General features: G+C 36.0%; 1 protein-coding gene across 1 annotated transcript in view; it reads right to left on the reverse strand.

Moving 5' to 3' along the window:
- The window catches only part of RAB3C (RAB3C, member RAS oncogene family), a 259,905-nt gene extending 244,287 nt beyond the window's left edge, over window positions 1-15,618 (reverse strand). The window contains exon 1 of the mRNA XM_003782744.2: window positions 15,470-15,618. Coding sequence (XP_003782792.1) covers window positions 15,470-15,493 — 24 coding nt within the window. The 5' untranslated portion in view covers window positions 15,494-15,618. The remainder of the gene's footprint in view (window positions 1-15,469) is intronic.
- Window positions 15,619-15,871: the final 253 nt, after the last annotated feature.

Raw genomic sequence — 15,871 nt, forward strand, 5'->3', positions numbered from 1 at the left:
CTAATCTTGCCAGAGTTAGATGATATCTCAAAGTAGTTTTGATTTGCTTTTCTCTGATGATTAAGGATGGTGAGCATTTTTTCATGTGTCTGTAGGCCATGTGCCTGTCTTCTTCAGAGAAGTGTCTCTTCAAGTCCCTTGCCACCCTGACATGGGATCACTTAAAATTTACAAAACTGCAATTTAATTGGTGAGGGAGCACTTCTCCCTCTAAGGCTGGGACCCACTGGAATTTTCCTCTCTCAGACTAGTCCACATGGCACCTCCAGCAATTCAATGATTACAGTTGGGTTTTCTCTGCCCCAGCAATGGCTCACACAGAAGTTTCTGCTCTATTGAGCTGTCACTCTCTGTATCTGCCTGTCCGTCTCTCTAATTTTGAGGGGCAGTGGCTTGCGTTGTGAAATTTCTCTGCTAGACTTAAGATGAGCTGTTGATTTTTGGTTTATTTAGCTTTTTCTGTGCATATGAAGATGGGAGTAATGACTTCAAGCTCCTTACATGCAGAGCTGAAAGTCACCACCCTCATTTTAAAGAAGAAATTAAGGGAATTTGAGAACAAAGCTAAAATGGAACGGTTCTTGTTTTTCATGGGGTGAAATGAATTTCTCTCAGCTTGGGTACTGAGCCCTCATTTCCTGAACCAAACATGTTTTTCAAGACCTAGAGACTGCAGACTCAGCTAGTTCATTCTGCTCTTCATCAAACAAGTCTGAAACTTCAATCAGAGTATTGGAAGATGTAAGGGAGCTTCTTCTCTGCTTCTAAAAAGCATTTATTCCTTGCTGGAAGAGAGATACGATCTAAACTTGATTTTATACATATAATTACATATGATTATATCAATAAAATTCCAACTGAAATATATATGTATACATATTAATATAATAGTTTTTGACTCTACTTTGAAATTTGCAGATGTTAGAAAAAGGAAACGAAGTCTATTAAACCACGTGAAACCTGCTCCCATTAGTATCAAAGACCAATCAGTGTTCTCCTATCAGTCCATAGAAGAGTTCACTACTGGTCTGGTGCCAAAGGATTCCCAGAGGGGAGACAGCCTGCACTGGGGCTGGACAGCAGCGGGATAAAGGGGCACCCAGACAACGAAGAGCAGGTTTGACGAGGACTGCTGGGAAGGGATCCACAGTGGCTGGGAGAGCACCTGGACTCTGAGGATGCCACCCTGACAGCTGCAGGGATGTGGGCCTGAGATCCAGCAGCTCTGCTCACAGATCCCTAGTGCTGTCTGGGGATGCAGTGATTACCCAGCTACTGGAAATCCAGATCTTATAAATCACAGTGAGAAGAGCATTGCTAAAATTATATGGAGGCAGATTCATCTGTGGACAAGAGAATTCCACATCCTTGGTATGGTGTGATTGTGGGCATAGAGCACATGCCCTGTGATCAGGCTGCCTGAGAAGGAATCCAGGCCTGCTACTCATCACTTGCAAATTGTGTCAGTTTGAACAAAACTTTTGTGTGTTTTGTTTTTACGCCATCCTAAGCCATAGTTTCCTTATCTATGTAATAGGAATAGTGAGGTCACCAAGGTAAAATTTTTGGTAAGTATTAAAGGCTCAATTGAAGCTTCCATCATCATATTTGACATCCCCCTTGTTGCACTAAAACGATACATGAGCCATTCTCTTTCTTCCCTGACACCTACCAATGCAATTCTCTGAAATGGAAATAGTCTGTTTTATAACTTCAGAGGGCAATAAGTTTTGACATTTCTACTCTGTAAACTTTCACAACTTCTGGAATAAATGCCTAAAATTTCCTCACCAATTTCAAATATTATGACCTGGGGCAAAGAACATTCATCAGTATACCACTTGGAGTAAAGCCCAAGACATGGAGGGATCACTGTGCAGACAGAAGTATTCTGTGAGAGGTTATAAACAAGGGCACATGGTCAAAGGCTGCATACCCTGTGCTGGAACTGTCCTATAACCGTGCCTGCCACCCAGTAACTTCTAAAAGCCTACTAAATTCATGACATCCTTGAATGTGAATGAAATTTTGTAAAAATTGGGAGAGAGCTGAGTTTCATATGCGGACTAACAAGAGGTAGAATACAAGTAGTGCATGCTGAGAAAGGGACCAGAAAGGGAGCCCCGGGAACACACAGTACTGTGGAGAAACTGCCCTCTCCATGGCCTTGGAGTGTTCATTGAGTGAAGTTTAATTTAACTGGATACCAAATACTGAACTGGCAGATCACCAAAATCCACAATTTCATTATTTCAGAACTAGAAATCATTAAGATGTATATATAACCTTGCACACCTGCTGGCGATCTCCATCCTTTCCCTGAACCCCTCTAAAATAATCATAAAGGTTTTCACAAAAGCAAAAATCCTGATAGACAAACAGAAGTAGGCAGGAGACAACCGCAGAAAAGAGAGGTCAATGAAAATTGGGGATCTGGATGTGAAGAGGCTGGAGAAAGCAGAATCCTATGCCTGCTGTGGAAACTCCTCCAAACCCTTACCTGGCAGAACCTGGAATGTCTCTGGGATTGGAGACACCAGGTGTCTTGATTATGGGCTGTGGCTTGGGTTATCAACTTGTCCAGTTCACATGACACTGAGAAATTTCCTGGCACATGACAGGATCTTCAGGGCTAAGACCGAGAAGCTAGGTGATTGGCCACCCTACTGTGGCTGGGGTGAGCCAACAGAATTGGTTGAAAGTCCAAGCCTCATATCCCTCCCAATAGCCAAGCAACCATCTTCCATATACAATGCTGATAAAACAAAACTAAGTTTCAAATATCAAAAAAATCACCAAACATTCTTGACACACACACTCCTGATGTGTAAATGTCAATATATAAAAATGAAGGCCTTCTCCTTTAGCAACAAAATGTAAAGAACCTTACAAAAATTTTCTCATGTGTACAGTAAAATAGACATAAACTTTCTCATCAATTATGGGCAGCAAAAGGTACCCAGATATCATGTTTTCAAATACCTTTTCTCTCTAGTTGGATATACTTTTATTCAGAAATACAAAACTAAATCCTTATAGGGTATGGTAAATCCAAAATTCTTAGACATGGGAACTTCACTCAAATTCTAGAGTGCCTCGACTTCATATGGTACTATTGATCAGTCATGTTTGGAAATCACTGGATTAACAAATGTTTCACATGGAAGCCAGGACAGGTGTATGTTGTGAAGGCCTCAGGGATATACATAAGATGAGACTAGTCATCTGACATTTATGTCGAGATCCCTGGTGCCATGGGCATACAATCCTAGAGCTCTCCACCAGCTGCTGTCTTCACCTCCTGGTGGTACATTGCAACAGATCCCACCATCATAATGTTGGCTCAGGATACAGGGGGGTCCAACCTATGGCTCATGGGCTGCATGTGGATGCTGTGAAGACATTTTTTTGCTTATCTGTTGTGTGAATATCACGAAAAGTATGCACAGACCTTTTTTTGTTAATCAGCTTTTATCAGTGTTTATGTATTTACTGTGTGGCCCAAGACAATTATTTTTCCAATATAAGGCAGAAAAGAAAAAAAGATCAGACACCCCTGGTTCTACAATGCCCAGCCTGCCTAGACAAGCTGAATTCTGAGAAATGTGTTTCATCAATTCTCTCTGCCCTGGTAAGAGCCAGAGCCTTCTGCGGACTGGCAATGACTCCCTGTGAGCACCCTATCAGACTATAAGGAGGCATAACCCAGAACGAAGCAGGACCTCATATCCTCAGAGCATGTACAAGCCTGCTTGCTTAATTCTGTGTGGAAGGTGGCCTTGACCTTCTCCACTGGTTGGTCATTTTTTAAAATAACACACAAGTGGGCTTTACTTCCCCTTAGTCTATTAGATAGCACCACAGCTAAAGCAGGATGGTGTCCAAATTAAGACCACAAAATGATGTCTACTTCTTACAAGAATATCTCTTCCTGAGAAGGAAATAAAAAAGAAACAAAATAGACATACCCAGTACTATGTGGTATGAGAAAAAACGCTCTTAAAAATCTCTGGTAAAATACTGTCAAAATTCCCACTGGGGAGAAAAAAATCCTAAATTTTAATATTTTTCCCTAAATTTTAATGTTGATATGATTACTTCCCAATAAGTTTTCATTATTAAATTTTTTTTAAACATTAAACATTGTTAAAATCTCAAATTATTTTTTAAAGGGAGCCCGTAAAAAAAGGCCTCCAGTATTTGCTCTAAATATTCCTTTGAGATCTTGATCTCTCTCCTCCCTTATTCCATTCATCAGGGTATGTCATGTGTAGGGACAATCCCCTGGTTGGCCATGCACTTCAGAGACAAAGGGGAATATCTGGAGTATTTGTGAAGAAATGATTCCTTCAAAGACCATGTATTTTGTTTGCAGATTACATGATTCTACTGATTAGAATGACTTATAGGGCCACTTTTCTTGTTATAATCATTCCTGCTTTCCATTCAAAAGCTACTGCTACTATTATTTACTACAAAGAACAAGCCCACCCATGCACATTTATAAAAGAATGTTCACATCCACAGGTGTGCTGTGTTTCTGTTATCCCTATTCATCAGGCCTGCCACTCAGACAGGTGTTCAGTGAATAAAATATTGTAAAGAAAAAACCATCTTTTTTTGTTAACACCATAGATGAATGCATGAGTGTTATAATTTGCCAACTGGTACTTAACACACCCTTTCTTCAAGCTCTTTAAGGCTTCCTGAGCTATGGCCAGTTGAGCAGAATTATTCATCAGGGATGGCTTCCAAGTTTCTCTAGCATCTGGGCCACTGGGTGGCTCTTGAGTCATACCCATTGATCTTTCATAGACTAGATTTAAACTAAAGGCAGCAGACAAATGGTGAGAGGCTCATGGCCTCATCTCTTATGATAGATTATGATTCAGGTTTCCAGACATACAAAGCTTCAAGTGTTAAGTGTTAAGTGGCTAAGATTCCACGCTCCTCTCTTAGAAGGCCAGCAGACACAGAATATGGCGGGGTTTTTTTTAAGTTGCTTGACCTAAATTCCTAATACTATGCCTAACCAATCAGCTTGCTAGAGAGTGCAACAGGGAACTACTGACCTTTCCTTTTCAACATTTACTAGTGGCCTGAAGACCTAGAACATTTACCTCTGTGGTTTTATTGTTTAGTGAATTGAAAAATACTTCATGACCTCAACAGAATTAACATGACAATTCAGTTTGAAACATGTTGGTGTTGAGAGAGGCATTTTGTTTCTGCAGAGTTGAAGCTATTAAGAAATACATAAATTGGCAAAAGAAAGCAAATGTTAAAATTATTTTATTTTTGTAATTTTTCACCTTGTTTGAATTTTAAACATCAAAGGCCACAATTTTAGAAAAAGTATAGATCACAGGAATAATGATCAATAGTTAAATGATCAAAATTAAAATATAAACACAAATATTTTCCCCCAAAATCTACAAGGAATAATCAAAGCACTGATATTAGTATTTGTATTTCTATACCACATTTTCTATGAAAAGCTCAGCTGATCACTATGCTTTCTTGGTTTCCACATAATACTATAAATGAGTCCTATGAAATTCTTCCAAGTACTCAAGTAGCTCATCCTAAGAGCTAATATCTCTCTTAACTTGGGAATATGTTTTTAGTGTAAAAAGAGCCAATATTGAGCCTAAAAGGAAAAGCATAATAACTGAAATAAACAATCCCTTGATTGGTTTAACAAAAGATTGTAGAGATTGCAGAAGATTCACTGACCTTGATGGTAAGTCAATAGAAACCATAGAATTTGACAAACAGTAAAAAAAGAAAACAAAAAGAAAGAAAGAAAAATGAACAGAGCCTCAGTTACTTGTGGAACAATATCAGAACTCTAACATATATGTAACTGGCATCTCAGAAGGAAAAAGAAGGGAATAATAGGATGGAAAAATACTTGAAGATACAATGGTTAAATACTTTTTCAAATTCAGTGAAAAATGCAAACTTATATATATGAGAAGGTCATATATCCTATATTTAGGATGACTAAATATAAAGAAATTATACCTAGGCTTTCTATAGTCAAAACTGTTCAAATTCAAACTTAGAAAATCTAGAAAAACAAGGGAAAAATGATATATTACAAATAAAGTCACAATAATATCAAGGACAACTGACCTCACATTATAATAGAGGTCAGCAGACAATAAAATAGCATATTTAAAATACTGGGAGAAAATCAACAAAAAATTTCATAGGCAGCAAAACTCTCATTTAAAAATTAAGGCAAAATTAAAAGCATAATCTGATTAAAGCTGCAAGAATGCGTTGCCAGCAGATATATATTAAAGGAAATGCTAAGGGAAGTGTTTAGGCTAAAGAAAAATGACACCCAGATAGAAACTCAGGTCAATAGATAAAAAACCAGGAATAGTGAACATATGATAGGTAAATATATAAATATAGTAACCTCTGTAAGATGATCTCCCAAGGGACTGCACGTGTAATGTTGACTATCATACAGAGGTGGTCAACATAAGGAACTAGGCCTACTGAACTGACATGTACAAGTGGTACCTGTCCCATCTATGAAAAGCAGGTCACCTTAGGGAGGTGGTCAGCTATAAAAGTTCTACAATAAATATATTTTCTAGTCTCGTTAAAATATTTAATAATATTTAAAGCTAAAGTTAAATCTTTACAGGAAACCTACAACCAATGCAGATGTAATGTATAAGGCAACAATTTTACAGAGGATGAAGTAAATAAAGTAATATCATAGCAATGTTACTGTATTTTATGTGAAGTAATACAATGTTAAGTCTAAGAAAACTAGATAGCAAGTTGAAGGTGCTTATTGTAATTCTTAGAATAAGCACTAAAAATATGTAAAGATATACAGTTAAAAAGCCAACAGAGGAGCTGAAATACATAAAAATATTTAATTAAGCAAAAAGAAACAAAGCAAAAAAGAACAAACAAAAGGAGAGAAAACAGGTAGAATAAATATAAAACAAATGAAATGGCAGAATTAAATCTAACCATGTTAATAACTGCAATGTATTAAATGGACCAAAATGCCAATTAAAAGGTGGCAATTCTCCAGACTGGAAAAATGCAAGGCTCAACTGATATACTGACTGACCATTTGACATACTTCCAAACAAGATTCATGCTATGAAATATAAGGACATACATAAATTGAAACTAAAAATATGAAAAGATATACCCTTATATACCATGAAAATACCATCAAGAAAGCAAGAGTGTTTGTACTAATATCAGACTAAATAAACTTTAAGACAAGAAGTAACACTACAGATAAAGTGGGACATTTTATAACAACAAAAGGGGGAATTAATCAGGAGACACACTTACAAATATGTGTGCTCTCAATAACAGAGCCTGAAAGAATATGAAGAAAAAAAACAAAAGAACTAAAAGATATAGGCAAATTAATAAGCACAGTTGGGGATTTGAAAATTTCTTTCTCCCAGTAATTGATAGAATAAATATGCCAAAAGATACAGAAAATCTTAGTAACACCACACGATGCCATAACCTAACTAATATTTATAGACCACTACATTGCACAACAGCAGCACCTGAGTATTCACAGAATGTTCATAAGTTAGACAACACGCTGGCCTAAAAACAAATCTAAAACATTTTGGAAAATTAAAATTTCAAAAAGTATGTTCTCTACTAGCAATAGAATTTAACTAGACATTGATATCAATAAAATATCTGAAAAAATGCTCAAGTATTTGAAAATTAGACACACTTTTAAATACACGGATTTTAAAAATCACTAAGAAATGAGCAAATAGTTTGAAACAAAATATAATGCACATCCTACATTCACAAATTTGCATGAGTCAGCAAAAGCGGTAAAGATTATCATTTTAAAAGCTTATATTTATTAGAAGAAAATAAATATTTCAAATTAGTGATCTAAATTTCTACCTTAAGAAGCAAAATAAAGTCTCTATTAAAGTAAGTATAAGAAACACACTTACTTTTTTAAAAAGTCAAAATCAATAAAAAAATCAACAACAGAAAAGTTAACAAAGATAAAAGTTGGTGTCAATAATGTTGGTAAGCATTAGTAAGAATGCAAGAGAAAAAGAAAAAACTTCAAATTAATTAATAAGAATGAAAAGGAATATAATTACAGATCCGAGGGAAATTAAAATAATAATAATAAATATTTTGAAAAGTTTTATGTTAACAAATTGGAAAAACAGGTGAAAAACATAATTTACTAAAACTGACTCATAATAAAATATAAAATTTTACATATATACCTATCAGTTCTCTATTGATGTTATAAAGGCTATTTAAAACCATACCTATTTGTTTCTCATTGAGCTGAAAATCTGGACTCAACTGGATCCTTTGCTCACTCTACTTAGGTGTTCAGGGCCACAATCAACATGTTATCTGGGCTGGGTTTTTTTGCGGAGGCTCTAAGAAAGACTGTACTTCCAAACTCATTCAGGTTGTTGGCATAATTGGGTTGCTATGGTTGCAGAACTGAGGTCTCGACTTCCTTGACACATAGTCTTTGTCATCCTTAAGCCAACAAGCCTTCTCTAACTTCTCCTTCAGCCACATTTCTCTGAATCCAACCAGAAAAGGTTCTCTGCTTCAAAGGGATTAGACTGAACCCCAAACAATCTCCCTACTTTAAATTTCTTAATATTAACTACACCTACTAAGTCTTTCTGTTACGTAACTTATTCACATGTTCTAGGTTTAGGCCATTGAGATCTTTGGGGGGCTATTCTGGCTACTACAATATACTAAAGGGAGATAATAGATAGAAGATAGAGTTAATAGTTTATCAAAGGAATTAAATTATTGTAAAAATTCCTCAAAGAAAATTTTAGGCTCCAATCACCACACGGACGAACTCTGTTAAACACTTTATAGACCAAAGTATACCAATCTTACATAACAAAATCATTCAGAAAGCTGAGGGAAAAAGAATACTTCTCAACTTGTTTTATAGACATAACTTCAATATTGGGACCACTGAGATAAAATTCAGCCAAAATCATAAGCTTAAATGCAAAAATACTTAACAAAATATATCAAACTGAATCTAGCAAGAGGTCGAATGGATAATAATACATCATAACTAAATACAGTTTATCTAAAGAACACCAGAGTAACCAAAAATTCGATCCAGGTAATCTAACAGAATAAGGTAGATACACTACACAATCACATTAATAGACATACAAAAACCCTTGATAAAATTCAATACATATTTATGTTTATTGAGTTTATTTTATTTTTATTAAAAAAATACTCTCAGCAAACTAGGAATCCAAAGAAATTTCCTCAGTATAATAAAAGAGATCTATACCAAAACAGAAGGCAAAATCATAAACCTTACAAGAACTTCACACTGAATGGCAAAGGTCTGAAGGCATTTCTCCCATGATTAGGAACAAGACAAGGACATCCACTGTCATCACTTCTATTCAACATTGTACTGGATTTTCTATTCTGTACAATAAGGTGTGGAACAAAAGGGGGTTATTGAAAAGGAAGAAGTAAACTATCTCTACTTATAAATTATACAGTTATTTACGTGGAAACATCTAAGAAATAAATAAAAAACAAAAACTACTAGAAATAATAAGTAAGTGTAGAAAGGTCTCAGGACACAGAATCAAGCCAAACCGATCAAAGGAAATGGGAAGTCCAGATAACGACTCCAACTACAATTAACCTAGATTTCATCAAACTCCAAAAATTTCTCAGCAAAAAGTATTATGTAGAATACAAAAAGAGTGAGCCACAAACTGGGACAGAATCAAATATGTGCACACACACACATACCTATACAAATATATGAGATAAAAGACTAGTTTGAAGATGAAGATCTCTTGCAATCAAAATAATAAAAACAATACTCCAAATGGACAAAAAGTGAGAACAGGCCCTTCACAAGGGAAGAAATATAAATAGCCAGTGAGCACATGAATACGTACTCAACACTACACATCGTTAGGAAAATGCAAATTTAAAGTGCTATTAAGGTCCCCATAAAAAAATTAAAAAGACAATTGACACTGTATGTTGCTGAAGATGTTGAGCCACCACTGAAACTCTAATATATTGCTGCTAAGAATGTAAATTAATGTTACCACTTAAGCAAAAGATTTGATTCTTTATTATAAAGTTGAATATACACGCTTTCCCTTTATCTCATAAATTCTACATTTAGATATTTACCCAAGTAAAAAATTTACCCAAGTAAAAAATTTACCCAAGTGAAAACATGTTCTTATAGGAAAGACCAACAGAAAAATACTCAGAGCCTTATTCACAACAGTCTTAAACTAGAAATTACTTCAAAATCCATCAATAGGAGAATAGATTTTTAAAATATAGCATAGAATCTAATATGTTCGATGCTGAACAAAATAAGCCACACTCAAAAGAGTCTGGAATGTACTTTCCACAGTATGTTCATACTGTATGTTATACAGAACTATATAAAGATCTGGTACAAATAGAACTGTTTTATGGTTGAAAAAATAAAAAGTTTAGTGTGTAGGTAGATCAACTAGAAAAAAACCATGAAAGAACTATCTGGTGGGATAGAAAATATTCTATATCTTTATAGCGGTGTGTGTTACATAGGTGTATCCATTTGCCAAAATTCATCAAGCTGTTCACTTAAGATCTGGGCATTTAAATGTATATAAATATTATATTTAAAAACCCTGCAAACTAACAAATGAAAAGATGCCAAAGATCTATAGAATTTGGAATAACTGGCTTGGTGCCTGTAGCTCAATGGCTAGGGCACAAGCCACATACAATGGAGCTGGCGAGTTGGAATCCAGCCCAGGCCTGCCAAACAACAATGATAACTACAACCAAAAAATAGCTGGGTGTTGTGGCAGGCGTCTGTAGCCCCAGTTACTTGGAAGGCAGAGGCAAGAAAATCGCTTAAGCCCAAGAGTTTGAGGTTGCTGCGAGCTGTGACAGCACGGCACTCTACTCAGGGCAACAGCTTGATGCTCTGTCTCAAAAAAAAAACCAAAAAACAAAAAAACAAAAAAGGAATTCTGAATAACTCTCAGAGATCCAATCTTCACAGGTCATAATATCTTTATTAATAGAGCAACCACCTAAGATGGTTACTCCAGAATCTCTGGACCAAAATGATAAAAATAACCGGACAACCTTTACTCTATACAAGAAAATGTCACCACTTCTATTTAAACATTATACTGGATATTCTATTCTGTGCAGTAAAAGATGGGAACAAAATGGGGTTATTGGAAAGGAAGAAGTAAAATCTTTAATTACAAGTGATAGAATTCTCTTTTGAAGTGGCCCAGCTATTTACTCAGTGACTTCAGTGTCTAAAAGTAGTCCTAAGAAAATTCACTCCTCAGCATAAAAATTTCTTTCTTTCCTGGAATATGATGGTGAAGAAAGAAAGACGTCCCAGTACAATCTTAGAATGTCAGTGAAAATTATAGTTACACCATGTGGTATATCCACAACTTCCTGGACTGAAAACAGTGAACGTGGAAACCCATTTTTATATTTTAAAAGTTAATTTTTACTATAGATTAATTCCTTTTGCTATCCTCTGCTTCCCTGTACAGAAGAGAGATAGAGTCTTGAAGAAGTCGCCCAAATAAAGTAGGGAATAATTTCACATTTCTCTCAAGTCAGCTAGGGATTTTCTCTGTTTCTATAGAGGATAATGACTAAATTTCCATTTCCCATATAGAAGATGATCATTAAGGATAAATATGATCAAAAATTAAGCAATAATGTAAAAATTAGACATCCCTGAAATGCAAGAATGCCATTTATTTTTCTTAGCCAAATAAAACAGTGATATACACATACAAACCTTATGTGTAATTTGGCTTTGGGTCCATCATGGCTATTTTTAGTATTGTCTGGTGGTTTGTGCCTCAGCATCTTCTTCACCCTGTATCTATATTCCTTCTTCAGTCCCCCTCATCTTTAGCCAAACAATCTTTCACACTCTGTTTCATGCTTTGGGTAGATATTTTTCATTATGTTTCCTAAATACCCAGAAGACACTGCATTTATGAGATGACCCAGAAAGCGTGTGGCTGACAAATTTGAAGAGTAAGCATCTAACAGCGAATCCTACTTTGGTGATGTAGGAGAGAAAGTGAATCTGCAAGAAACTACAAACCTAGGAGACAGAAAACAAATCCCCCCCCCCTTTTTTTCAACATTTGCTCTTTTCAAATAGTTTGTTTAGCTTATAGAAGTTTACTTGATAAAAAGAAGATGGGGCTGATTTTTCTTTCTTCTAAAACAAAATGAATGAATCAAATCATACCGATAGTGGTTTCATTCTTTACACTACCCATTTACGTCTTCCTGAGGAATCCAAAATAATAGGGGGGAGACCAGGGGGTCTTTAAACAGACTGATCTGAGGGAATTTTTGCTCTACCATGCTAGGAAAGTTGCCTAATCTTAATAGGCTTCAGGTATCTTACCTGTCATTAGGGTAATGAAAACCTCTAGGATTTTCAAATATTATTTATATTTACTAATTACTTATAAGAAGTAAACATAGACAATTGTTTTACCTACATGCACACACAAATATAATCAGACCTGAATTCAAGTCACCTGCTTGGCACAGACAGGGTGCTAGACGAACTAGAATTTGTTCAATCTTGTTCTTCAATCAAATGACAATTTGTTCACCACAGTCTTGTCTGGACGTTGTGAAAATTGCTATTCTTCATTTCATTTGGCCCTCAGCACCTATGTATGCACTGAATGAGAGGTCGCAAATGGCCATCTCCTGCATTAAAATTCTAAGCTCATCACTGGGAGTACTTAGCAGATATTATTTTTGGTGTTTAGTTAGAAAAGAAATATAGATATTAGAGACTACAATTGTATGTTATTTTAGTAGCCACTGTAAAAACAATTATTGTTCTTCATTTTTTGTCAATTCAAAGAGAAATATTCTTCAGGATGTATGCATATATGAAAGACAAGTACTTCGAACAGAACATTAATCTATTATATAGATACAGCAAATGTTTTTTTTAAAGACATAATATAAAAATCCTTCTTTGATTAAGGAAAATACAGTAAATAAATTAGAAAATCAGCAAATAAATAAAAAAGCTCATTTTGTTTCACAACAAATGAACTAATTATGTTTAAAAGGAGAGAAAAAAATCCCTTAGGATAATGAAACTAAAAAGTGAGATCTTGCCTGTGACTCATCTTCTAGAAACCTAAGTTAAAAATATTTGGGACATATATTTAAGATGATGTGGTTTGTCTTTAAATAAAAAAGTCAATTATTTATCTTTCTAAATTTTCATATAGCAAAGTCACCTAAAATGTGATTTATGATTCAGAAGTATGGGTGCTGAGACATTACGTGTCACTTAAAAAAAGTAAGGCATTTTTATTGTTTTTTTTTCATCATTATATATTTTTTGAAACCTGATAATAATGAACAGTCACAGTAACTATTTACTAGTTAAATTGAGTAACTGTATGTGCACTAATTAAATATACTAAGTCTTTGATTCCTTAACATGTTCATAGCATTCATAATAACATTTGAAAATTTAAATTTTTAAATTTCAAAAATTTACTCCAATGAATAAAATATACCGTTAATATAAAAATAACTCCACCCATGAGCAAATTTAGTTTCATTCTATCTAATTTGGGTATTAATTTTTCATTAAAGTTCTGGCCGAAAGAGGAAATTACAGTGCATACTACATAGTTGATGAACACACAAAATAATTTAAAATATTCCCTGAAGCACTAATTTCATACAGTTCTGTAATATTTTAATGGCACTTCTGAACATTCTAAGCAACTGCTATGAGGAAACAAAAATCAATATGCAATGTGGTTAATTTCTTAGTAGTTTATTTTGACAGAAACATTTCAGTGCATTTATGAAGTTAATTTTAAATACTAACAATCTATCCTACTTTTTATTTATTTATTTTTAATTTTGGAAATATTTTGTATTGTCTAACATAAATTTCAGGTGTACAGCATGATGTTTTGATATATGTAGTGAAGTGTGATGATCTATTTTTAAAGTATACTGCTAAGGTTAATTTATAATCAAATATGAATAATTAAGCCACTTGGCTCCTGGTAGTACCTGCAGTAATGAATAATTATCAAAAGCCAATATATCTTGATTGCAATAGCTTGTACCTTTATTGTTTGTCCAGATTCATTTCACATCAGTTCTATAAAGAAAAGCTAAGTCACAAACACAAGTATTAGAAGACACACAATGGGTCAATGTTCCCTGGAACAAATCAAGATTTCAATTACTCAAAAGGTAATTTGAGGGCTTCCATTATGTAATCCTTCAACAAACAATTAAATTCCATGATTTTTATTTTCATTTAAATCAATCAAAATGTACATAAGATCCATAACCTCTCAAATAAATGAACAATGAATCAAATCATATATTTAAAGTCCTTGATTCATGAGGAAACCAGTTGGAAAACGTTTAAGCCCAAATTAATGTCAAATATTTATATTGTTGGGTTTGGCAGCAGAGGTGAGTTCTCAAGAGAAACCACACATTCCAAATGGTGTATTCTATTCTTTTCTCAACCCCATTCATAAAATGTCTGTTACGCAATGGGATTACTGCCTGGTTAATGAATACATGCTGGTGTTCAGCGTTAACTAGTTATACGCAGAAACCACTCATCTTTACTTAAACACAAAACTTAAGAGAGACGCTTAGGCAGAGGACTTTTGCACCGGACTCATTTGTGTTTCTCGAAGGAAACAAACCTAAGAATGTTACTGAAATGGGGATTGGGAACGTGAAAGGGGCACATCACACAGGAAAGCTCATAGTTCTCTGAAACCAAGTAAACCGATTGTGCGGACAGTGATGAATGGCTGGCATAGCTCTGCGATAAGCCAAACCCCAGCGTGTTTGCTATTTTCTGCCGATACCAGGACTCTAATTGAAGAAAAGGGACTCTGGGAACCCGAACACTGGCTTTCCCTTTCTAAGTGCGCCCTTAACCCAGAGGAATCCACTCTATCCTGACTCCAATAAATAGCTGGCAACCTTAAACCTGATTGCCCTGCCTAAATCTGTGAGTTTGCACTGGGATCACAAACCGCAAAAGCTTAGAGGGAGATTAATGTCAATGCGAGATTGTATGTGCCTCTCACTTTTGTTTGCTTGGGTTCTCATTTCAGACAGACACTCTTATCCTCCTTAAAGAGCCCATCCAGATAATGACTACCCCTATCCCTCGTCCAGACAGCCCCATCACAGCTACTCGGAGCGCAGAGGAACCCAGTTCAGTCCCTAGTATCTAGTCACAGAGTTGCATCTCCGCGGGTGGCCGCCTAGACCTTCCCTCAGGTCCAGCACACAGTTTGCGCCCGAACCGAGAGGGAAAGCATCTCTTTCAATTCCTCCCGAGACCACTCTTTCTTTATAGACCCACCTGCATGGGAGCTTCGTGTCTCATTGTTGACAAATGTCTTTTCTCTCTGGATAGGACAGAGTTAGCCCGGGCGCCCGGGGGTCAAGCGTGCACAGCCCGCGCGCTGCTCGCTCCACACTCTGCACTCTTGGGGTTCGCTTACCGGCTCCAACATCAGCACCGGAGCTGTCCTCTCCCAGCGCTGCACATGCGCACTGGTTAGGAGCCCCGTGGCCTCCTGGGAGTTGTAGTCTCATTTCGCAAGGCTTCCCGGCAAACGTGAGAGCTGTGAACTACATCTCCCGGCAAGCAAGACAGCGCTTAACCAGGCTCGCTCGGCCAGTCGGGCTCGGTGGCGGAGCCTCCCTTCTCTTTTCGAAACGCTCCCGGCTGTTACCTCTCGTAGGCACCGCTGTCCCTTTC

The sequence above is a fragment of the Otolemur garnettii genome, unplaced genomic scaffold, assembly GCF_000181295.1.
Source record: "Otolemur garnettii isolate 467f Iridium unplaced genomic scaffold, OtoGar3 scaffold00005, whole genome shotgun sequence".
NCBI classification, from domain to species: Eukaryota; Metazoa; Chordata; class Mammalia; order Primates; family Galagidae; genus Otolemur; species Otolemur garnettii.